The following is a 26,206-nucleotide window of genomic DNA, read 5'->3' on the forward strand; positions in this document are numbered from 1 at the left end:
AGTAACTTGCTATGAATTTAACACTCAAACTGCTCTGAGTAGGCAGAAGACTGTATGATATCCTCAAGTCCCATCCAACCCAAACTGCATGATATGCTAGCATATTGCACCAACTGAATTGACACATACCCAGTTCTGCATTTCTGTTCCGCTATTCTACCTTCAGAAACACACAGAATTGCAAGACTTCAAGTGACAAACAGGATGTTACAAACTCAAAGTGACAACCATATCAAGTCATGGGAAGAGCAGATATTTGCAAGATATTCAACGTCATCATTCTCTTCTGTCTTAATAGAAAAATTAAGAAAGAACTGCCTAGCACTGAGACAGGTTGCCCAGATGGTTGTGCAGTCTCAGTCCCCAGAGGTTTCAAACTAGGCTGGATAATGCCCTGGGCGGCATTTGCTGACCTCAGGGCTGGCCCTGCTTTGAGTAGGAGGTTGGACTACTGAGGTCCCTTCCAAATGTGAACTGCCCTACAATCCTGCGAGAAAAAAATATCCAAAGCAGTCAGCAGACTAGGGCATATAGACCTTTAAGATGAAGAGACTTGAAAAACAGAATTAGCTGATCAATTGCAGAGACACAGCAGGTTCTTCTTAATCCCTATTGTTCTATTTATAGATTTGTGAAAGATCACTCCTGAAACTCACCAGATGGCCTTTCCCCATGCCAACACACACACATCAGCAGTTCTATACCTATATATACCTTACTTCTCCATGGTTATGTCTGCTCTTCATGAGCGGTCAAAAGCTAGCAGCCTGTCTAGCCAGCCCATGGGATGGCAGATGGCAGCACAGAGACATCTGACAACTGCCTTCTGCATGCAAAGCATGCACAGACCAACTGGAAAGTCTTTATAAGACAATGCAGAAATCACAACAGAACATTGATATAGCTAATTTGACAGTATTTCTTCCAATTTCTGCTTAAGTTTTCTTTCCATCCCTGTCCTCATCCCCATCCCTCTCCCCCCCTGCCCCCGTCATTCACCTTTTGCAAGACGTCATGAATTGCACTAGATTTTTCCTTTAACATCTCCACTATGCAACGGGCCTCATCTTCATTGAAGATCATATTCTTCATGGACATTACAAAGTCTTTAAATTTTACTTCAGCATTCTCTGCAACACAAGGGAGGATATATTTACTTTGGACTCCATATAGAATCATTTATTTTGCCTTGAAACAGCATGTGATGGGGTACCATTATGTATTAGATTTATTTTCAGTCTGAAATGCCAAGAAGCAAGAGGTCATGAACATTCAGCAAAACCAACATCTCTCCAATTTAAATCCAAGAACAATCTGCCAGCTGATAGTTTAGGGAAAAAAAATCCCACCACTTTGTTTGCACAGTTGGTAACATTTATAGCATTGCTAGCAAGAAGACAAAGCATAATACAGATTTTGAAGAAAAAATAGCATAAATGTGAAAACTTGAAGAGCCCTTTCTAGTGTATTATGACAGTTATTCAAACTGAGCTCTCAATTTAAAGGACAGCCTGGCTCCACAATCAATACGAACATGACAAGTTAATGAATTTAAAAACTGTCACATTTCTGATTACAATAAATGGGAACCAGAAATACAGTCCCTCAATGTAAGTTTAGAAAAAAACTACTGCAGAAGGAGTTCAGCAGAAGGAAGATAAATCAGTAATACCCCTCTTAATGGCTAAATGCTTGAAAACACACACCGTGCTGGGTTCAGCTGTAACAGTATCTTTCTGCTTCCTAGCAGCTGGTACAATGATGTGCTTCAGCTTTAGTCCAAGAACAATGCTGATAACCACAGCACACTGGTGTGTTAGGGAATAGTTACTTTGCTCAAGGACTTTTCAGTCTGTCGTGCTCTGCCAGTGAGGAGGGGCACAAGAAGCCCAGAGGGAGCAGAGACAGGACACCTGACCCAAACTAGCCAAAGGGGTATTCCACACCACAGCACATCAAGCCCAGTATAAAAACTGGGGGGAGTCACCAGGAAGGCCAGATTGCTGCTTGGGTTGGGCTGGGTATCAGTCAGCAGGTGGTGAGCAATTGTATTGTGCTTCATTTGCATTTATTGCTTTCTTCCTTTTCAGTTTCATATTCTCTCGTTATTTCCCTTATTATTAGTAAGTTTATACTGTACTTCAGTTATTAAACTGTTCTTAACCTGTAGGGTTTACATTCTTTTGATTCTCCTCTCCATCCCACCTGGAAGCAGGGAAAGGAAGAGTGCCAGAACAGCTGCATGGTTCTGAGTTACCAGCTGGGCTTAAACCACGACACACATAGAAAGAAACACAATTCAACTAACTATGCTCTAACAGGAACAAAACCAACATTGTTCATATAAAAAACAGGCTGCATGTACATAGTCATTAGGTGGCCCTCTAACTTCAGTAAACAGAAGCACACCCAGTATCTCTCAAGTATCACCAGTGCTCAGCAACAGGTGAAAGGATGGGAGACATGCCATTGAAATGAGGCTAAAACATCAAACTCAAACCTCTCCAGAGTCTGAAAAATAAGTGAAGAACAAAAAAGTGGTAGTGATTCTAAGCCCTTAAAAGAAATTATCAAGCATAAAAACAAATCACTGAATAACAGAAGGGGGAAGGAGGGGGAGCAAGAAGAGGGGTAAACACTGAAAAATTCTAGCCCATAGTCTCCTAGTCCTATATCCAACTTAATTCTTGGCCACAGTTCACATCATTGCTGCACTGACATAATTTTTTCCTGTTACCAGGAATCCTGGTACCATATACTGGTGTCACACCAAAATCCTGAAATCGCAGTCCAGTTAGCCAGGAGTCTATAGCAGCTTGGCCTGGACCAGCCTTCAGGGAGCATTGGGCTCAGGCAGAAAGGCCTTGCTCTTGCATCCAAGAAGCTTACAATTAGAATCGCAAGAGATTTCTATATTGGGAGGGCAAATCCCAGCTGACACAGAAGAATTAGGAGCATAGAGAAGGTTACAGCTTGCAAAGGAAATGAGAAGGGATGGGTGCACATGAGAGGCTTTGATGCTTCAGGGTAGTAATATGCAGCCATTGAGCTAGAAGCACAAGAGAAGCCTCAGGCAAATGGGAATCTAATCTAGATACCAAAGTGAGTTGCTGGGAAGCTTTCAAGTGAGCATTTTAGAAGACAAGTCTAAAAAGAGATGTTGCCAACAGTGCAGTGAGTGACAAGGCAGACAGTGTTGCAGGGCAAGCCTTCTGAACAAACCTGAGCCCCTGCGAATCACTGCTCAGTCACTTGGCTTCTCCTCTCTGGCTGCTCAGAAATTTGAGGGTCTCACCTCACAGCTCAGTAATTCTGGTACTCTTTGAGCAGCTCAGCAGCATATTTAAAATTTCAGGGCGGGACACAATGCTCATGAATCACTCCAGGCCTCTGTAGGAGAATATGAAGGAAGCTCTCCTGTCCCAGGCAATTTCAAACTGCATTGAAAGGAAAAGTCCAAGTCTTCTTCAAAACTGTCAGACCATTTCCACTGGCAATTTGCTCCAGGTAACTGTTGCACCCAAAGATACACACTGCCTGGTCAGCCCCAACTAGCTGCATGAACAGCCCCAGAGCATACAGCCTGCACTCCAAGTCTCAGGCAGACTCCAACAGCCTGTACTGAAAGCTCTTGGTTTAGAGTCCATCCCTTAGCAATGCCTGAACCATCTACTGTAAAACTACCTCACATGCATCTGTGTGGTCTGCAATCACCCATTTGCTTACTGTGAGGACACAAAAGCCTACAATCATCATGTTGGTCAATTGCTGAGGTGAGTGGCTCGAGAGAGGGCGCCTTCAACACCGGAGCGGGGGGAGATCAGCGTCCAGGAGCCTCAGCTCAGAGCCGCGAGAGCCACCGAGGGAGCCTCGAGTCCTCGACAGGACCTGCCCAGAGCCGGCAGCTCAGCTGACGAGAGCGAGCAGCTGACTCACAGGGGGCGGAGCCAGGAGCAGCGGCACCAGCCCTGATTGGTTAAAATCCTGCCCCAGGGAGCGCGGCGAGCAGGGCGGGTCGGGGCGGTTCTGGCGGGCGGGATGGTGAGCGCTCGGCGTGTGAGCAGGGCCCGGCCCGGGAGCTCTGCTCTGGCTGCCCCGGCGATGCCACCCAGACAGAGCCGGTGAGAGGGGAGGCTGCGGTGCAGAGCTCGGGGTGTAGGGAGTGCCTGCACCGGTCTGGTGAGGGGAGGGTGCGCAACGGGCAGGGCTGCGCTCGGTGCTCCCTGGTGGAGGTCCTGCTGCAGCAGGGGCTGAGCTGCGGGAGGCTGTCAATAGACTGCGAGATGTCAGGGAAGCTGAGAGGAAGCAGGAATGCTTGCTCCAGGCCCAAACTGTGCAGGGGCCTCGAGCTTCACCTCTACCTCACGAAGGAAAGAAGGAGGCCGTTAACCTGGGAAGCTGAGAATCAGTGACAAAAAAAAAAAACACACAACAAAAAAAAGAAGGAAAAGGACAACCAAAAGCAAAGGGCTTCCCCCTAAATCTGTTGTCCCCACTCAGAACCGCTTTGCTGTCCTGCAGGGGGCTAATGAGGAAACGCACTCAAGCCAGGAACAGCCGGCTGATGCACTGCTAAAGCAGATCTCTACTGGTGCTGCTAGGAAAAAGTGGTGGGTCATAGTAGTAGGGGACTCTACACTGAAAGGGACAGAAGCACTCGTCTGTTGGCCTGACCCCGTCTCAAGGGAGGTGTGTTGCCTACCAGGGACACGGATCAGGGATATGGCAGAGAGGCTGCCTGCTCTAGGAAGTCCCACAGACTATTACCCACTTCTGGTGATACATGTGGGTGCTAGGGATATAGATAGCAGTAGCCTGGGGAACATAAAGAAGGACTACAGAGCCCTGGGTGAGGTGGTTAGGGGTGCTGGAGCTCAGACTGTCTTTTCGTCAGTTCTCCAGGATACAGGGGAGGACCTAAAAAAAGCTAGGAGGATTAGCCAGGTTAATAAATGGTTAAAAGGGTGGTGTCATAGTCAGGGGTTTGGGTGTCTTGAACACACAACCCAAGTTTGTAGGCCAGGTCTACTGGGGGCTGTTGGAGCTGGTCGAGGGAAAGAACAGCTCTGGTAGGAGGCTTGCCAGACTAGTCAAGGAGGCTTTAAACTGGATGTGTTGGGGGAAGGGGGCATCATTCCATTCCAACACACCCAGTCAGTTGCCAGCACCTATAATAAATGCTCAGAGCAATGTAGAGATATCCCAGCCACTCCAGCCAATGAGCCAGCTTCATTCGTAGCTTGGCTCAGATGCCTCTATACAAATGCCTGTAGCATGGGGAACAAACGAGGAATTGGAGATTTGTGCACATCTGCGGGAGTATGATATAACAAGCATCATAGAAACAGGGTGGGATGACTCCTATGACTGGAGTGTTGGAATGGAAGGTTACAGGCTCTTTAGAAAAGACAGGCCTGGCAGGCGGGGAGGGGGAGTTGCCCTTTATGTTAGGGATAGGCTGGAGAGTATGGAACTCTGTCTGGGGACAGGTGAGTAGTCCACAGAGAGTTTGTGGGTCAGGGTTAAAGGGAATATAGCTATGGGAGACATTACTGTGGGGATCTGTTACAGACCGCCTGATCAAGGAGAACCTGCGGATGAAGCACTCTACAGACAGATAGGAACAGCCTCATGCTCACAGGCCCTTGTTCTCATGGGGGACTTCAACCACCCTGACGTCTGTTGGAGGGAAGGTACGGCCCGGCACAAGCAATCCAGGAGGTTCCTCGATTGTGTAGAAGACAACTTCCTTCTGCAAGTAATAGAGGAGCCGACAAGGAGAGGTGCCATGCTTGACCTCATGCTCACCAACAGGGAAGGACTGGTTGGAAATGTGAGGCTCCAGGGCAGCCTTGGATGCAGCGATCATGAGATGCTTGAATTTGAGATCCTCAGGACAGTGAGAAGAGCATGCAGCAAGCTCACTGCCCTGGACTTCAAAAGAGCAGACTTTGGCCTCTTCAGGAACCTCCTTCGTAAGGTTCCATGAGATACAGCCCTAGAGGGCAGGGGGGCCCAAGACTCTTGGTTGATATTCAAGGATCACCTGCTACAAGCTCAGGAGTGTTACATCCCAGCTAGAAGGAAGTGAAGCACGAGGGCCAGGAGACCTCCTTGGATGGAAAAGGAGCTGCTGAGGAAAATTCAAAGGAAAAAAGAGGCTTATAAAAGGTGGAAGCAAGGACAGGCGGCCTGGGAAGAGTACAGGGATGTTGTCCAGGAAGCCAGGGACCAGGTTAGGAAAGCTAAGCTAAGGCCCAGTTAGAATTAAACTTGGCTAGGGGTATTAAGGATAACAGGAAGGGATTCTACAGGTATATAGCAAATAAAAAACAGACTACAGAGAACATAGGCCCCCTCAGGAAGCTCTCAGAAGAACTGGCTACACAGGATTTGGGGAAGGCTGAGGTTCTGAATGACTTCTTTGCCTTGGTCTTCACTGGCAAAGGCTCTGACCAAACCACCCAAGCCTTGGAAGGCAGATGCAGGGTCTGTGAGAATGAAGATCTTGGGCCCACTGCAGGAGGGGATCTGGTTTGAGACCATCTTAAAAATCTGAATGTGCACAAGACCATGGGACCTGATGAAATCCATCTGCGGGTCCTGAAGGAGCTGGCAAATGAAGTTGCTAAGCCACTGTCCATCATATTTGAAAAATCATGGCAGTCAGGTGAAGTTCCCGATGACTGGAAAAAGGGAAATATAACCCCCATTTTCAAGAAGGGGAAAATGGATGACCCAGGGAATTACAGACCAGTTAGTCTCACCTCTGTGTCTGGCAAAATCTTGGAGCAGATTCTCCTGGAAGGCATGCTAAGGCACATGAAAATCAACAAGGTGCTTGGTGACAGCCAGCATGGCTTCACTGAGGGGAAATCCTGCCTGACCAATTTGGTGGCCTTCTATGATGGGGCTACAGAACTGATGGACAGGGGTAGAGCAGTTGATGTCATCTATCTGGACTTGTGTAAAGCGTTCGACACTGTCCCACACGACATCCTTGTCTCTAAATTGGAGAGACATCAATTTGATGGATGGACCACTCAGTGGATAAAGAACTGGCTGGATGGCCGCACACAAAGAGTTGTGATCAATGGCTCAATGTCCATTTGGAGACCAGTAACGAGTGGTGTCCCTCAGGGATTGATGTTGGGACCAGTCTTGTTCAACATCTCTGTCGCTGACATGGACAGTGGGATTGAGTGCACCCTCAGCAAGTTTGACGATGACACCAAGCTGTGTGGTTCGGTTGATACCCTGGAGGGAAGGAATGCCATCCAGAGGGACCTTGACAGGCTTGTGAGGTGGGCTGATGCCAACCTCATGAAGTTTAACCATGCCAAGTGCAAGGTCCTACACCTGGGTTGGAGCAATCCCAGGTACAGCTACAGGCTGGGCAGAGAGGAGATTCAGAGCAGCCCTGTGGAGAAGGACTTGGGGGTGTTGGTCTATGAGAAAATGAACATGAGCCAGCTTCAGTGCGTGCTTGCAGCCCAGAAAGCCAACCATATCCTGGGCTGCATTAAAAGGGGCGTGACCAGCAGGTCAAAGGAGGTGATCCTGCCCCTCTACTCTGCTCTTGTGAGACCTCACCTGGAGTATTGTGTGCAGTTCTGGTGTCCTCAACATAAAAAGGACATGGAACTGTTGGAACAAGTCCAGAGAAGGGCCATGAGGATGATCAGGGGACTGGAGCAACTCCTGTATGAAGACAGGCTGAGAAAGTTGGGGCTGTTCAGCCTGGAGAAGAGAAGGCTGCATGGAGACCTCATAGCAGCCTTCCAGTATCTGAAGGGGGCCTATAGGGATGCTGGAGAGGGACTCTTCATTAGAGACTGTAGTGATAGGACAAGGGGTAACAGGTTAAAACTTAAACAGGGGAAATTTAGATTGGATATAAGGAGGAAATTCTTTCCTGTTAGGGTGGTGAGGCACTTGAATAGGTTGCCCAGAGAGGTTGTGAACGCTCCATCCCTGGTAGTGTTCAAGACCAGGTTGGACGAGGCCTTGGGTGATATGATTTAGCATAAGGTGTCCCTGCCCATGGCAGGGGGGTTGCAACTAGATGATCTTAAGGTCCTTTCCAACCCTAATTATTCTATGAACAGCCCCAGAGCATACAGCCTGCACTCCAAGTCTCAGGCAGACTCCAACAGCCTGTACTGAAAGCTCTTGGTTTAGAGTCCATCCCTTAGCAATGCCTGAACCATCTACTGTAAAACTACCTCACACGCATCTGTGTGGTCTGCAATCACCCATTTGCTTACTGTGAGGACACAAAAGCTTACAATCATCATTAAAAGGATTCAGATGGCACAAAGCCCTTTCAAGAGTGCCAAAGACAGGGGAGAAATGAGCACAGACAAGAACAAATAGTGTCCTGCAGCCACAAATGTTTTCTTCAAATCATTTCTTCCCAGTAGATAAGAGGTTTCCCTTTCACACATACACAGCATGTTTTCCCTCTTCAGGTTCACAAGCAGGCTATGCCAGAAAGACTGCATTATCAGTTTCTTACCTTTATCTGTTTCATTCTTCAGTTTCTTGCCACTGCTCTTCTGGTTCCCCTCATTCACATTTTGTTTTGCTACTTCAACCCCTTCTCGCTTTTCCAAAGGGCCAGCATCGGAATTATCCATCAATGGAATATAAGTAGTTGCTTGAATAAGAGGTTCATCCACCAGAACTATAATCAAAAGTCCACAGGACAGGTTAAAGGTTTGTAATAATTAACATCAGCATTTTTAGAAAATATGCACAACACATTAGAGAGAGTTGGATTAAAGCATTGGATTATTAACCTCAATAGTTATGTTTTTTATTTCTTAACTCATTCAGGTAAGTTCATTAAATAAAGGTCTCTAATGCAAAGCAATTTAATAGCTTCAATTAAATTCCTATTTCCAAAGCTGCCTTTTAGCTTTTTAACAAGTAGCAGAGAAGACCCTTTACAGTTTGACTTCCATTTCACTCTAATGAGAAAAAGTTGCATAGAGCATCAAGACTGGTTTACTTGTGGCTGTGTATGAAATCATTCCACATCCCTGAAGCATTAGTAAAGTCAAGTATTTTGTCCCTATTCTGTTAAAGGGTGGTACCATACTGCCAGCATTTTCACTTGGATTACATCACCTGTGAACTAAACCATTCCAGCAAAATATGCAGTAGGGACAGTAATCAAGCTTTTCACATGCTAACTCAACTATACTTAATGAAGGTATCATCTGTTAGAGCAGACTTTAGACATCATTAATATTCAGAGAGGTACCCAGAGGTACTGACCAACCTCTGGTCTCCATTCACACAGCACTGTATAAATGTAGTGAGGATCAGCCTCTTTCCAAACAACTTTACAGCCTGCGCTGCTGAAACAAAAGCAGGGGAGCAGAGAGGAAAACCAGGGACAACGGATATGGCCAGGAGAGTTGGATTTGCTGTTTGCCCAGCTCCTGAGCTGCTGGTCACACTGCCTGAAGTATGCAAGATGTTATGCACAGAGCCATACTACAGCAGAAAACTCAGACCCAGCCAGCCCAGACTGAAAAGCTGATGAACAACAGATGCCACACAGCAGACCAGAGAGAGAATTAATTGGGTGGGATGCAAAGTTTCAGGCATCACTGCAAGAAAGATATGCATTCCTGGCTGCCAGAGTACCAGTTATAAAACACTTTCATGTTCTGGCTGCTGCTAAGGAACAGAATAGGCCAGATGGACTTTTTGTGTCACCTGTTAGAGCTTTCCTACTTAAGCAGCCAGCAAACACCTGCAGGTACAATGCAAGCTCAGAAGTGAGATCACTAGCAGAAATATCCACCACCTAACCCATTTACCATCCTCACCTTTTCCCTTCCTCTCCTTATTATCTCCCCCCTCCTTTCAAAATCTATTTATAATATCAATGAGGCATTTGGCAGTGTCAGTAACATCTGAGATTCCCATAGTACCTTCTTGGTTAACCTGAATTCTTACCAGCGCTAATTTTTGCTCTGTCATTTTGGATAGGCAGCTTTAAAAGAAAACAGCTAGCATTCAAATAATGCATGAGATATTCCCATGTAGCACTGACAGCTTAGCTTTAATGCTGGCTGAACTGGTACTGACACTTACTTGTCATATACAGACAAGTTTGTGGTGCATGAAATGCCCCACAAAGAGCAATGGATGCATCAGGAAAAGCATAAGAACATCCATAAAGGACAATCACATCATAGGTTCCCCATCAGTAAGTTTTTTCCAGGAATAATTTGAAAGCTTTCCAGTTGCTACAAAATACAGGAACCCTGCACTACTGCGAACCTGACCCTAGTCTGACTAGGGCCCACTACTGAGTTGGACTGATAACCTGCCCAAAGCATAAAGGAAACTGGTCAACAGTGTGTATTCAAGGAGTAGTCCACCAGCTGCCAAGTTCTTCATAGCTGTCCCAGCAGAGAAGAGTTTTGAGAAGCTAACAAGGTGGCCTCAGAACTTAATGGCCACTGTCTTCCCAAAAGCTACAGGGAGAACAGCACTAATTGTAGAAAAAAAAAAACAAAAAACAAAAAACAAACCAAACACAAAGGCACACTGAGCCAAGAGGAGACAAGAAACAGCATCTTGGCAGAAAACGAGGGATGACGAACAGTAAAGGCCTTGACAGCAAAGACAAACAGTTTATGCTGGAGAATCAACTAACAAAAGGACAATGAGAGAAGAACATGGTCAAAGCAACTGGCTAAAAAAAAAAAAAACAAACTGCAATATTGTAGAAACTGCAGCAGTTCCAGATATGCCTTAATTCGAGCAACTTAGAGCCTGCTCAGGTTATGCTGTAAGTCAACACATTACTCCTCAATTCAAGCACAAATGTTTGAATCCAAAAGAGCTCAGAAAGGTTCATGGCATCATCCCATGTTCAGTGGTACCAAATGTTCATAAAATTGAACAGTACCTCAGGCTGAGCAATCTCTCCTACCTGGAATTCCTGCTTTTTCAAATTAAAAGTGTTATTCTGTGGGTTTCTTTTCCAAAGCAAGAGAAACTGAAGTATGGATGGCAAAAAGGCTTGTTAGCTTTATCTGAACCAAGCCTGTATTCTCACCATTATCAACTTTCTGCTTCTTTGCAGAGACTTTCTTCCTTCCAGGTACATTTTCTTGCTTTATCTCTTGATGGAGCAGCACTGGGTCTTGTTTTTTGGCAGGAGATACAACAGAATCAGTCTTAGTATCTTGATCATCTGTAACAGATAATTAAGACAATATACTCTTCTGTATATTCTCATTATTACTTTTAAATCAGTAAGTCTGGAATAGCCACAAAGTCCACTCCCAGAAAAAACACCCATTTTTAAATCAGAACATGAAGTTATCCATACATACGTACACACATACACTTCCCATATCAGATGAAACCCCAAAGCAATAGAAAACTTCAGCAGAGTCTAGAGCCACAGCACCTAGTGTTTTGACAGACTTGAATCTTATCTGCAAGCAGAACATACAGCAGCACGAGGAAGTTTTACAAATCCAATCCAGGTTTTACTGTGACAGAGCAGACAGCACATTACCCATATTAGTTTCTTATTTGAAAGAAGTACTTTTCTCCCCGGAATGAATCCACTTGGGCACTTTAAACACACACCCCCAACAGCTACTGGGACTGTGAGAAGCAGAAAATAAGTGTTTCGCATAAGGGAACTGTTCTTTTTAGAAAAAATTCTCACTAGAAACAACTCTTATCTTTTTGGACAGCCTGTGCTATACAATAATCTTGTCAGAGCAGACACACACAGTTCAGGGTTATGGTGTTAGCTCCTGTAATCAAGGGTAAGAGTTAGTTGTGGCTGCCCTCAGAACAGCGCTTGCAGACCACATTTTAACCATGCCACAGAGATTTTTCAGAGAACACCCACAAATGAGATTTGATACTTTTTTTTGGTGGTAGTGGGTGGGTCTTTTTTCTCCTTTTTGGTTTTGGATGTCTTTTTTTTTTCAGAAAAAGAAAAAAATCCACCACATCAAGCAGCAATGTCCTTCTTTTAACTTCACTCCCTGTAACAAACCTGTTACGCCTGCACCTCAAAAGGGTGATGTGCAAACACCTCAGCTTTCATTTATTTTTGAAACTGAGTATTTTTATTCATTTTTAACTCCTAAATTTACATTGAGACATGTCAGCTTCTGCTGAGGATATGGTCAAGACAGTCACAGGCAATTCTGACTGCAGGCTTTGGTCTATTCTAGGTTGGACGTTTCAGTTACAATGGCTGGACCAGTTTCAGCATTAGTTCCATTCAGTTATAGAGGTGCAGCAGGTGGGAAGCAGCTGTGTTCCTTTCCATGAATCAGCCACCAAACACCTCTTTGTACATTAAGTCAGCACTTAAACAGTCATTTATTTTGCACAGTCTGCAATGGAGTTTCTCTAGATGTGCTTCCTTATCAGAGCAGCCACTCTTAGGACTCCACTTTCCCATACCTTGACATTACCATGCATGCATCTAATTTCACATAATCAAAATTTTGACAGCAGAGATATGACCTACTCTGTTCCACTCAACAATCTTTAATAGAAGAAAGTAAGGACAGGAGGGGGAAAAACAGAACATTGCTGCCAGATGAAAAACAGGGAAAAAAAGCATAGCTTGTAAAAAGGAAAAGGTTAGAAGTGAGCCTATGCCCTGTAGACATCAGGCAGAACAGTTATGAGAGATGCTCTGTGGCCTTGCAAAAAGCAGAACACAGTTTTGGCGTTCTGTGCAAGAAGCATATGCAACATCAGATACCCATTCCATTTTTCTGCTTCTTCTGCCCAGGCTTCTTCTTAGATGCTGCAGATTCAGATGGTGGAGTGGGCTGTTTTGTAACAGGGACTGGATCTACTTTCTTGCCTGAAGACTTGGATCCTTCCGACTCCTTAGTTATGTGATCATCCTGAACAGCCTTATGCTTCTTCTCCTTCTTCTTCCGTTCTCTAATGCCAGTAGATGCTTCAGTCATGCTCAAGGGAGCAGGAGTGATGTGCTCTTCATCTGTACTCAGGGCATCAGAGAGCTTAAAGTCCCGAGGTGTACTTTCAGAGTCAGATTCATGGATGTTCCCATTCTGAGCTTCTTTCTTCTTGTTCTTCTTCTTCTCCATTTTCTTTTTATCAGTCTTGGTAGGTGGAAACTTTAGGTCCCTTTTCTGTTTTGCAAGGACTTCATCATATAAAGTTTCTTTCATGAAAAGCCAGAAAAAGAGGAAGATGACTGTAATAACCACAGAAGGAATGAGGATGATAAAGTAGGTAGACTCGTAGAACTCCATTTTGCTTTCGCTCTGCTATATTAAAAACCCTATAAAAAAAAAGAAAAATTAGGTTTTGAACAGGTTTTCCCCTCAATATTATTTCCTCCATCAATTACAGTAATAAAAAAAAGCTCCCTCATTGTTTTAGAGAGGCCTTAAAATAGCCTTTAATAAAATTACCAAACCATATCATGGAACAACTTCTGTAATCATTTACCATTTCCCTCAAAATTGCTAGCCTGGATAGGAAGGAACTGCAGTTTGCAAGACTTCAGGTCTTGGAAGAAAACAGTTCTCCTCTTACCTTTTATTCACCTTCCTCATTCTTCCTTCCCAAGTGAATTTCAGGAAGTTAAAGCTTTTGATTTCAGAAATGAGACAGCACTTTCTGAGGCTCTGAAATAAGGGCCAGTACATACAAAGAAACACTTCTTTTTTTTCTTGCTATAAATCAAACATAATGAATTAAGACTTTTATCTTGGCAAGTGAGAGTTTAATTTCAGCTTCCTTTTGTTCCCAGATTTATGACAGCTTCAGAAGTAGAATAAGAGGGAAAAGGGAAAGAACCCTAAATTTTAGTCAACCACAGAAAAATCGGGTATTTTCAAACCTGCTTTTTGAAGTCTAAAAACCAGCTTTAAACTCATGAAATATCCACCCATTTATAGGGAAACAGGAAGCTCTGTTACTTATTTTGCACGTGTAACAGCGTATGACTTCTGGGTACCAACAGACCAGATGAGTGTAGGGTAATCTGCTGAAAACACTACCTATAGCTTAAACTTTTTCTTTTTTAAAGCAGTTACCACAGTTTAAAAAAAGCCCAAATGAAGACAAACCGGTAACTTTGGGGCCAAGACAAGCCAGATTTTCCCATTTCACAACTGATCACTACAAACAGACCTGGACTTTCACAGGAAAAATCCAAATTCTCTCTAAACTGTTTGTTCCAAAGAGGGGTAGGAAGAGAGCACCAACCATTAAAAAAAAAGCCACAATCAAAACTCTAACTGAGAACAGCCCTGTGGAGCACTTGGGGGTGCTGGCTGATGAGAAGCTCTACATGACTCAGGAGTGTGCTTGCAGCCCAGAAACCAACTGCATCATGGGCTGCATCACCAGCAGCATGGCTGGCGGGTTGAAGGAAGGTATTCTCCCTCTCTACTCTGCTCTCATGAGACCATATCTACATTACTGGGATTCCCAACATAATAGCGGCATGGACCTACTGGGACAATTCCAGAGGAGACCAAAGATGCTCAGAGGGCTGGAACACCTCTCCTATGGAAACAGGCTGAGGGAGCTAGGCTTGTTCAGCCTGGAGAGGAGAAGGCTCTGGGGAGACCTTAGAGCAGCTTCCAGTGCCTAAAGGGGCCAACAAGAAATCTGGAGAGGGGCTTTTGACAAGCGCCTGTAGGGACAGGACAAGGGGGAATGGCTTTAAACTGACAGACGGCAGATTTAGACGAGATATTAGGAAGAAGTTCTTCCCTGTGAAGGTGCTGAGGCGCTGGCACAGGGTGCCCAGAGGAAGCTATGGCTGCCCCATCCCTGGCAGTGTTCAAGGCCAGGCTGGACAGGGCTTTGAGCAACCTGCTCTAGTAGAAGGTGCCCCTGCCCATGGCAGGGGGGTTGGAACTAGGTGATTTTTAAGGGCCCTTCCAAACCAAACTGTTCTATGATAGTAATTAAGCAACTGCAATTCCTGATTTACTAATTGAGTTTAAAAACCACCATGGAAAGCATGTGCTTCAACTACATCTTTCTCTACACAGGTAGAAGACTCAACTGTCCCTTGGGAGAACCATTCTCTTGTGAACAAACAATGGACCTAAGGCCCTCTCCCCCCTCCCCCTCCCCATCATCTTTGTCATCTTCTGTGGAACTACTGCCCAACCACAGCATCCTCCAACACATCAAAGGTCCTCAAGAAGACATGGGGAAGCTTCTACTGGTAGTGACACCAGGCACAGTTACACCAGTCTGCCCTTCTCCTCAACCAACTCGAGGATAAGAGCTTCACACCAGCTTACACATGTGAGATGACCCATAAAAAGGTAGCAAAAACTGCCTCACACCTTAAAGTAATATCGCTTGGGTGTTTCCACTGCCGCTTATAAAAAGATGTACCTATTGAGGGCACAGAGAACAAGGTTCATGTAGAAGTTGCATGGTGCATGGAGAAGACAAGCTCTCCTTGCTTCTGTGCAGACAGAGCATTAATGTTTAAAAAGCTGACAGTACTATCTTTAAGGTTGTTTCACCTCAACTCCTGGCTATGCTGAAAGCTGCTATCATAAATTAGCTTGCCATCCTGCCACACTGGCGAGAGTTTGTTTGGAGCCTGGCTGTAGCTATTTAACAGCTTCTGGACAGAACGGAGCTCCTGTGATAATTTATTTGTACAGTGCATTCAGCAGCAGAGAAAGCAAGGATTGGGAACTCTAATTTGGCTGTTCAGTTATCCAAATAAAAGACTAACATTTCAATACACTAATTATTCATCAGCTGTCTTAACATTAGTTCTCCTCCTAGTTTGTATTTATTTTCTGTGTGCACACAGCTCACTGAAAAGGCTTGGGTCTGGAATTATACCCAGCACAAAGTTTCAGAAAAGCTGAGAGGAATGGGAGGAAAAGCTTGTCTTCTGGGGAGAAAAAGCACAGATGCTCAAAACTAAGCTGGAGCTTTCAAAATTATTAGTTACAGCTACTTGATAAAGCCAGCTTCCGGCACTAAGTGATCTAATACTAGTCATCTCTTGAAGGAAGCAGATCTTGAAAATTTGTCTCAGCCAAAGTCAATATTGATTGCTTGCAGCAAATCCCTAAAGTAAATATTTAATTAAGCAGATTTTTCACAAGTGTAATTAAGTTGATCATTACAATACATTACTGCAACAATTACAACATCTAAACACAAAGAGCCCTGAACAGCCCACTTCTTCCTTGCTGGTACACACACAGCTGTCCATACATTCATTCAGCCAAGACAGGATGATCACACCCTGCAGCCATCCATCCCTACACATTTCCCAGCACCTGACACCAGATGCTCAGGTCAAATCACACACTCAGCAAAACACGTTGTAAAGGTTCGAGACATCAAGTGTCAGGAGGCTGGATGGTCATCAAGGCAGGACTAAGTATAAGCAGAAAATTACTGCTGCTTTGAGACAAGAGAGGCTAGACAGATTTAAAAGCTTCAGCAGCTTCAAGAGGATCCATCAATACATAATTGTAAGAGCTAGTCTGAGCAGGGAATACTTACTGGACTCAATGAAGTCTGATCTCAGAGCTGGCTGAGCAACACAAGTTCTGCCAAGCCTCTGTCCACCGCCCTGCTCTCCCCTCCCTCCACTTCCCCTATTTCCACCCTACGCCAGATCCAACGCACAGCATTGCAGTGATGAGTTTCAGAAGCTCCACAGACTCAATTACCACCCCTGTTCTCCTCTCACTCACCAGGGAAAAGCATACCATGAGCCAAATGAATGCTTCCATCCCAAACATTGTGGTCAGATGCATGCAGATTTGATCTCTTCAGTCCCACAGGGAATTTCACATACACAAATCCAGCCTTTCACATGTGTCATGGTTTAAGACCAGCCTACAGCATGACAACCCCGAATGAGCTCGATCCCATCAGGTTTTGCAGGGTGGGAGAATGAACAAGAGGCTGCATGGTTCCGAGTTACCAGCTGGGCTTAAACCACAACAACACAGAAGGAGTGTTAAAAAATATGAAATAAAACCAAGTAAAAGCCTCAGGATTTAACTAAAATTGATTAGCACACCAAAGAAAAACAAACAAGCTCTCCTGGCAACACAGTGATTTCCACCTCACCCGGCATGTGCAAGGACACTTAAAAATCACTTCTAGAAGGATACCATAGCTGCTGGCTTCCACAAGATGACATCTTTACGAAGCAGCATTCTTGCCACACAAAACTCCTTTGTGGCTCACACAGAGTTTCCAGTTGTCCTCAAACAATCTATAATTATTAGAAGTTTCACCATTTATACTTCCCTATTACACAGACAAGCCATCTAGACAAAATACAGAACTAATCTATAGGGGGAAAAAATCCCATGCCATACAAGAAGAAAGAGAATAATAATAAAATAATAAACCAAGAAAAAGGTGAACACTGCATTAATATACCTTCACACACCAGCTTAACTGCTCCTCAGGACTTAGTTTTACCATACCTCCCATTCCTGTTAGCTCTGGAAACAGGAAATACCCTCACAAAAGTATTATTCCTCCCAGCTAGAAGTGCTGCAAGGGGACTTTTATCACTCGCAGCCCTCCCTTGGACAACTTCCCAGGGTGGCTGCATCAGCTCTCTACCCACTCAAAGCTGCAATCCCCAGGCAAGGCACACCCAGTAGAAATAGCACGTACACACCCCCCTGCAGCTGCTGACAAGAGACATGGCCACTTTGGCTACACTTAAATTTCAAGGTATTTGGTTAAACACTCACCTTTCATCTATCTGTACTTGATATTTAACCTGATATTTACCAGGCACATTTCTTACATCCCAGCTGCCCAGCACCCGTGCCAGGCTCCCCACTTACAAACACCTTCCAGTCTTGTTCATAAACTCAAGAACTCACAACATCCCTTTAGTCATTCTGCAAAAGGGGAACAAATCACATCTGTCCCTGTCTGCACAGACTCGGTTACTGTTCCCATCCCTTGTTGAACAAAAGAATTGCACTTTTGTTCCCTTAAACAGGGCGCACACCACAGAAAATTATAATTTCTGAACTCCTGTGCAGTATCAGTGCCTGCACCCGACTTCCTCGGCTGTTTAACACTGCAATGGATTTAGCAACACACCCTTTGCTTTCTGTATTTAAATCTCAAGCTTCATCCTGCACAGATACCACATTTCACAGGACAGCCATTCAGTTTGCATCCAGAGGATTAGCTTACTTGAGAAGACAGAAATAAATTACAGCTCCATCTGGCTAATGAGTCACTCACAGCTTAGCCCCAGCACATCAGAAGCACAGCGTCTATACATGCTTAGGTCCCAAGATGCACGTAATTGCCAGGGATTTGTGCCTCTTAAAAAACTAACAGTGGAGAGGAATATAGGTACAAAGGTGATTCTTATTTTTAATACTAAGCAGTTTATGGGATACCACATATGATTTAGCTAAAACAACGGCTTCTTTTAATTGTGGTGCTTTCCCTGGGATTTTCTCAAGCTGGCAAGCAGACTAAAGGTCTTCACATTCAACAGTCAGCAGGAACACTGCAAGAAGTCTCTGCAGAGGAGTATCTGTATTCAACCAATTCTTCAAGTAGATTGCACTATTTTTTTTTCCTTAATCTGCACAGAGCAACATGCTCCATCTCAGCCAGCAGCAAAGAGGATCAGGATCCTCTTGAAAACAGCTTCACTCAAGCCCATCTTCCCCCAGAGCTCTTTGGGAAAGAATGCCCAGCAACAACCAGATCTGCCACAGGTAAAACAAAATTAAACAAGATGTTTAGCCACTCTATGCCTCTTCCACATCCATACACTGGAAGCAACCACCTCTCTGTTCTTCGCACATGAGAATTAACTAACCAAAGCACTGCGGCCTCAAGCTCTAGGAAAGAAGGCTACCAGAATTAACAGGTCATTTAACATCAGCATTGCTATAGTATAAGGAAAAGAACCAGACTCAGACTTAAGCCTGGCTCTGTTTTTTTGGGGCTTTTTTTAAGCAGCCCTATGTGTCACTGAGAAGAGAAAGGGGGGGGGGGGGGGAATAAAAGAGATGTGTTCTTTACACCCCAAGATAAGACACAAAAGACAGCAGAGCTTCTGTGACACCAAGAGGCAAAGAGTGAAAGCTGAACTGTCCGAGCAAGCAGGGATTTCAGTCCATCAAACTTGCTCCAAGTTTGTTAACACTTCACTGCCTTCAGCAGATGACCAACGCTGGGAGCCAAGGGAGCCCCTGCAATGGCTCAACATCCTACTTAACTTTCCCATGCAAGGGTTACTCATTCCCCAAAACCCACTGCCTGGAGAATACCAGCAAAGAGCTGACTACATATTAACACCATTTTTAAGACAGGAAAATAAGATACTATGCATAAAGCTCATCTGCCACTTATGTAAGGAAAAAGGCACAGCCACCAGTAAAATCACAGTCTTCTCACAGCTTTGAGGCGATGCGCTTCTAGGTATGCACCACCAGAAAAGCTCAAGGTCTAAGCGGCACTGCCAGTTTTGACCCCAGTGGCAGAATTTAACCTATTTCTTTGTATTATTTCTAAACTCTACTTTTATATCTATGTTTCCATGCTCTGCTTACAGAAGTCCTTTCAAACCTAAGGCTGAAGGTGAAGCATAATATACAGCAGTTCAAGCTCCAAGTTCATTTCATTTGAGTATTTGCCCTGACAGCATGATTTGTGCAGCAACACAAGCAAGCTGCAGACACTTGAAACTACAGACTGAGCCATTCATGTATTATTCTTCTCTGGGAAGAAGACCTGCTCAAGCGAAGCTCAACAGTGCTTGACACCTGCTACAAACTGCTAACACCACAAGAACAAGACTTGTCAATAAATCTCACTCTTCTTCACTTTATTACACTGATACAATTAAGCCACTTGCAGAGCACAATCCCAGTGCTTCAAATGCCCTCAAGGTAAATATTTTCCATTCCAACCACGCCGCTGTTTGTACCATCTGTTGGGCTCTATTAGCTCTCCATTGCTTCATGTTAGTTAACACAGACACACTATTTATTAAATTCCCCAAAAAGAGTAGCTTTGCTTCAAGCTTTTACTTTTAGGGCTTTTTTAATTCATCTTTATAACCAAGCCCTGACAAAAGGCAGCAGCAGCACCAAGAACAAGCTGGGAGCACAATACAGCTACACAACACTGTCACCACTATCTGGCAGACAACCTTGCCCTGTCCAAGCAGTGAGCACCTGGGTACCTCCAAGCAAGGGTTTGCCAGGAACGAGCAGGTTTCCACTGCAGCCTGGCTATCCAGGCAAGTTCATACAAGATAATGCAGGGCAGGGATTCGCCATATGGCAGCTGACGCCCTGAAACTACCTGGGCTGCAGGATAAAGCCCAGAGCTGGAATTAGCATCAGTGAAAGTAGAACGAGCAACCTCGCATTTATCCAGAGATAAAAGCATGCACACCCATTGCTGGCACAGAGTGAGGAATGGGCTTGGAAGCCATGCTCTGCACTCCTGCTCAGCAGTTTACCCAAAACTGTGCTGATGCTGTCACACCAGCAACCCACATGGTTCACCAAAGCATGAGCGCTAAGACACAGATACCAGAAAGAGTGTGGTCAGGACGAGAGCACTGATCATCCCCCTGCACTTGGCACTGGTGAGACTGTACCTCAAATAGGGTGTTCAGTTTGGGACACCCACTACAAGACACTGAGGTGCTGGAGCATGTCTAAAGAAGGGCAGCAGAGCTGGTGATGGCTCTGGAGCACCAGTGAGATGAGGAGCAGCTGAGGGAACTAGCTGTTTAGTCTGGAGAAAAAGGAGGCTCAGGAAGACCTTATCACTCTACAACTACCTGAAAGGAGGTTGTAGTGAGGTGGGGGTCAGTCTCATCTTCCAAGCAAGAAGCAACAGGACAAGAGGAAATGGCCTCAAGTTGCACCAGGGGAGGTTTAGGTTGGGATATAAGGAAAAATGTCTTCACAGAAAGGGTTGTCAAGCACTGGAACAGGGAAGTTGTTCCAGGGAAGTGGTAGAGTCACCATCCCTGGAGGTATTCAAAAGACATGGCACTTACAGACATGGTTTAGTGGTGGACTCGGCAATGTTAGATTAATGGTTGGACTCAATCTAAAAAGGCCCTTTCTGACTTAAACAATTCTATGAATTTATATTGTTCAGGTCTGAAAAGTGTTAGGAAGCCAAAACATTTCATAGAATCATAGAATAGTTAGGGTTGGAAAGGACCTTAAGATCATCTAGTTCCAACCCCCTGCCATGGGCAGGGACACCTCACACTAAACCATGTCACCCAAGGCCCTGTCCAACCTGGCCTTGAACACCACCAGGGATGGAGCATTAACAACTTCCTTGGGCAACCCATTCCAGTGCCTCACCACCCTTACAGGAAAGAACTTCCTCCTTATATCCAATCTAAACTTCCCCGTTTAAGTTTTAACCCGTTACTCCTTGTCCTATCACTACAGTCCCTAATGAAGAGTCCCTCCCCAGCATCCCTATAGGCCCCCTTCAGATACTAGAAGGCTGCTATGAGGTCTCCATGCAGCCTTCTCTTCTCCAGGTTGAACAGCCCCAACTTTCTCACCCTATCTTCATACAGGAGGTGCTCCAGTCCCCTGATCATCCTCATGGCCCTTCTCTGGACTTATTCCAACAGCTCCATGTCCTTTTTATGTTGAGGACACCAGAACTGCACACAATACTCCAGGTGAGCTCTCACAAGAGCAGAGTAGAGGGGCAGGATCACCTCCTTCAACCTGCTGGTCACGCTCCTTTTGATGCAGCCCAGGATACGGTTGGCTTCCTGGGCTGCGAGCGCACACTGAAGCCGGCTCATGTTCATTTTCTCATCGACCAACACCCCCAAGTCCTTCTCCTCAGGGCTGCTCTGAATCTCTTCTCTGCCCAACCTGTAGCTGTGCCTGGGATTGCTCCAACCCAGGTGTAGGACCCCGCACTTGTCATCGTTAAACTTCATAAGGTTGTTTGCAGTTGGTTTCTTGCAGTATCTGTGAGGGGATGCAATTTGGGACGTAACTTGACATACCTTAGGGTCAGAGGAAAGCATCCTTGGCCCCACCACCCTCCACAAGCTGCAAGTTTTCCCTGTAAAAAAACCAACAAAGCTCATCACAAGCTTCTAACAGACACACACGCACGTCTGTGCTCTCCAAAGGCAGAAGACAACAAGTTATCTGTACACGACCTTCCTCCAAAGTGTCTGCCAAGGATCAAAGACTTGCTTCTTCCAGCAGGAGAGGGCTAGGGGTGGACTGTGCCCAAGACAGCTCTCAGCATTACTCATCAAGTCTGTACCTTCCCGTCACTATTTCCAAGGCACCCCTGAGGCTTCCCCAGCTCCTTCCTTCACATGCTCGTGTACACACATGCTCTGCCCACACCACCATGAACTATTTGAGAGGTATTTAAACAGCCAAACAGCAAGCTCATGGTCTTTTGGGCAAGCATTTCCCCTTTCTCTGCTCTCAGAAACAGAGCTGTTGTTTGCCTTTCCATGGCCACACACTTCTGTGTGTGGGGAACTGGGAAACAGTGCTTCTCAAAATACAAGGGGAAAAACGCTCACTACATTTTCTCATAAAAGACTAACAAGCAGCAAAATCTAAACTAAAAGTTGAACACAGACACCAATTTTCTCATCTTGCAGTTTTGCTCACATCCCAAGCAGGCAGCAAGGCAGCAACAGCAGCCAAGGTCACTCAACACAGCAGCTCCTAACAGCCAGAAGATCCCCCGTTCCATCTATTAACTTTTCATGGTGTGCATTACATCAGAAGGCATAGCTCAACAGCAAAAGAGGCAGCATGAGTATCCACACAAAGGCACCAGCACAAAAAAACTGTCAATGGTAAGGCAAAGCAAAAGTACAGCCCCTCAGAGAATCATTGCCTCTGTAGCCAGGCAGCAGTTACATCTCTCTTCTCCAAAGCAGCCATCTAGACAGAACCAGCAAACCCAGCCAGCCAGGCAGCTGTACCTTTTAGCCATGCTCTAGAAAAGAATTAAGTTCACATTTCTAATAGTCTGAACATAACTGGATTAAAAAAACCACCCTTCAGCTCCTCACCCCAGGGTTGCCCAGCTGCATTGCAATGCACAGCTTTTGCAGGTTTGCCCAAGGAACACCACATTGCAATAAACCCAACATTAATTCATTAGTTCTAGCTTTGCAGGCAATGCTAGGACTTAGGGGTTTGCTACAGCCATATTAATGCAGGGTTGCGTACAAAAAATAAGAGAAATCTAGCAGATTAATGGCCAGAGCTGAATTCAGAATACCAATCTGAGCAGCAGTTCCACACTGTGTGATTCTTGAGCACCAAGGAGTCTCCAGCAACATGAACCCATCCAGCAACAGAAGCTAGGTACAGATTTAAGCCCCGACTCTCAGGTCAGCCAGACAAGCATTAAACATGCACAACCACACCTGAAATCTGTTTGTGCCCAGCATCAGATTGGGAGGTAAGAATCAAGCCATGCCTGTTTTGTTATGCCAGTTAGCTGTCTGGAAAGTTAACAAAGGTTTGTACAAGCCAAGTTGATGTGACAGTCTATAGCAGCTTGGGTTTACCACACAAAAGCCATTTACACAAGTTTAAAGCCACTGTGCACCTCAACAAAAGCCTTTTGACATCTGTTGTAGTCCACTGTACAAATACATTCACAGTATAATCTTCACCTCTGATCCATAGAAAGTCTCTACCATCTTCTGCAGCCAGAGGAAAATACTATATGGTAGCTCTAACGCCAAGGGCCATGGCTCTTTCACAGCTAGTATGGCACGCTTTTCCTAGGGCGCAGGGCTTTTGCATATACCAGCACAGCCGCTTGCACATCCTTCAGCTGGGGTCAAAAAGCTGCCCGTCCCCATCTTATCCCCTGCTCCATCTGCTGACACAACCACATGCAGTGTTATTTTCAAAGCTGTCTCTGCCAAAACAAGGCCAGGTGAAGGGTTTCAGCTATCAGGCTTACTCCAACACAGCTTAATTCTTTCCTGACACAGCAATTAGTGGCACTAGCATAAGTGCATTTATTTCTAAGACTTCTGCACCTACCCCTGCCATGCTCTATTACTTCCATTTGATTACAACAAGCTCTACAGCACACACAGCAATTACACAGGTGACTCCCCTCTGGTCAAAAACAAGGCAGAGTCCCGAATTCCAAGAAAAAAATTTAAAGATCATCTCTTGAAAAATATGGGGCTTCTACAGCCCTTTCATCTCTTTAAATCCAATTCAGTCTCTGCAAATAGAAGGAGAGAAGAAAGCAGGTATGAGCAGTAGCTTCTCAGTACTCAAATTCCTCTCATACTTCCACAACAATCTGCAAAGAAAAAACAGCTGGAATGGAACCTTTTCCCTTTCCCAGTGAGACAGCAAATTTAACTATCGAAATATACATTCCCATATTATGCATCCTTGTTTATGTTTTAATATGTATGTAAAATGAGACAAGCAAAAGAAGAGGCCTCTGGTCCTGCTTTTATTTTTGCCTTAGCAGATTTCTGTGAAAGTATGAATGGCATCTTAGTCCTGGGAGCCTAATGGTTTTTATATACAAGAACCCACAGGTTTTTATATACATGAATGGCAAACAGTCAAGGAAAAGACCCAAGTGTATTACCTGGCTCTGCAGGTAATTACCTCCCTGAAAGCCTCACTCACACAGCTCCAACATAATTCACCTCTCCTCAGGCAGCCTGGCAGAAGCTGCACTGCTGCCCAGGCCTGAGCTCCCTAGGCAGGCACAAAACATCCTTGCTTTGAATCCAGGGCAAAGTGGATGTTCTCAGTACCAGAAGAACAGGAAACTCACAGATTGCTAACGAGGATGGCATCTTGTTTAGGGGATACATTTCCGAATTCTGCAAGTAGCTATGCAGAGGTCCACCCTTACTGCTCAATTCTCCAAATTTCTACTCAACTTTGCCCTTAACAATATTGGTCAGATGACATTTTAGCCTATTCACTTGAATTTCTCCAGACCCACAAGCAAGTTCTAAATCTCTCACTTGTTCTGTGGGTCTCCACACTGCCTGGTGCTAAAGCTTTTCTCAAAATGTCCTGCTAAAACAGCAGCAGCAATGGAGAAGCAAAAAGCAGCCAACCTTGAAAGGTTCACAAGTCACTCAGAGCAATGTTTAAGTAGGTATAGCAGAATTTATTAACCTTTGTAATATACCACAATGGTGCTGAGACTGACAAAATTATGCTACAACTGAGCCATGTACAGCCTAACAGTGTCATGATGCTTTCAGCAAGCTTCCACCCATGGTGAACAAGGTCTTGCAGGAACCTGGGGAGGGAAGAGTATGTGTGCACAGAGCTCAGGGCACAGGAGGAAGGTATGAAACCTCAAAATAAGCGAGAGCATTGTGAAATTTTCCTATAGCAACGTACCAACCAAAGCGTTCCTGCAAGAATATATTACATTTCTGGAAGTAGGAGTATTAGCCTCATTCACATTACAATTTCTTTCCCTACAAAAATAAATTTGGTTATTCTTAGTATGAACACCATAAAAGTTACTTTATCCAGACTTATTTTTAAATGTGTATTTTAACAGATGAGAACAGAATCCTTCTGCCAAAGACAGGTATTAACCCAGGAGAATCTAGCTTCAGACTCCTTAACTACACAAGATTTCACTGAAGTATGCGCCCGCAGTCCTTCACCCTGTTTCGAAAGGAACAAAGGAAGAGGAAATGACTAATCAAAGCAGCAGCACATTAATATACCTTGGTATGTGGAAAGGGAAAATTGTAGTGGGTATTTTTAACATTCCCAACAGGGGAAGGTGCTGCCACGTGTACACCAGCTGCCACAGAGGCTCAGCAGCTCCTGGAAGCAGCAAGGGAAGCTGCGTCTAGAACAGGAGTTCTGTATTTTCTACTGCATGCATCGTTCACAAGTCAGCTGATGATGCCTTTGCTTAATGACACACCTAGAACAGAGGCACAGCTGGGGCAAACAGCAATGCCTCTGTGATAATAGGTGCACTTTGACTTCAATTGTAGGAGAAACAGCCTGGAGAGGTGCTCCAGAGGTAAAAGGTGAGAGCTTCTCAGAGCACTGTTCCACTGGCAGGCACTCCTACAAGTCCCACTGCCACTCAGCTCTGCCGAGCAAAGGACAGAATCACAGGATATGAAAAGCTGGAAAGGACCTTAAGA

The 26,206-nt window shown here is 45.0% G+C and overlaps 1 protein-coding gene across 11 annotated transcripts in view; it reads right to left on the reverse strand.

Annotated features, from left to right (window-relative positions):
• KTN1 (kinectin 1) overlaps window positions 1-26,206 on the reverse strand; it is an 87,782-nt gene that overhangs the window by 49,141 nt on the left and 12,435 nt on the right. For 10 of the 11 annotated variants that reach the window (XM_062618423.1, XM_062618417.1, XM_062618425.1 and 7 more), the window contains exons 2-5: window positions 12,770-13,321; window positions 11,084-11,221; window positions 8,519-8,686; window positions 1,000-1,130 (exon numbers count right to left, since the gene is read on the reverse strand). In XM_062618423.1, coding sequence (XP_062474407.1) covers window positions 1,000-1,130; window positions 8,519-8,686; window positions 11,084-11,221; window positions 12,770-13,292 — 960 coding nt within the window. In that variant the 5' untranslated portion in view covers window positions 13,293-13,321. The remainder of the gene's footprint in view (window positions 1-999; window positions 1,131-8,518; window positions 8,687-11,083; window positions 11,222-12,769; window positions 13,322-26,206) is intronic. The other variant, XM_062618420.1, reaches the window with a different exon arrangement.

This window comes from Pezoporus occidentalis, unplaced genomic scaffold (genome assembly GCF_034315485.1).
Source record: "Pezoporus occidentalis ecotype Australia unplaced genomic scaffold, CSIRO_AGI_Poc_V1 ctg200, whole genome shotgun sequence".
Classification (NCBI taxonomy): domain Eukaryota; kingdom Metazoa; phylum Chordata; class Aves; order Psittaciformes; family Psittacidae; genus Pezoporus; species Pezoporus occidentalis.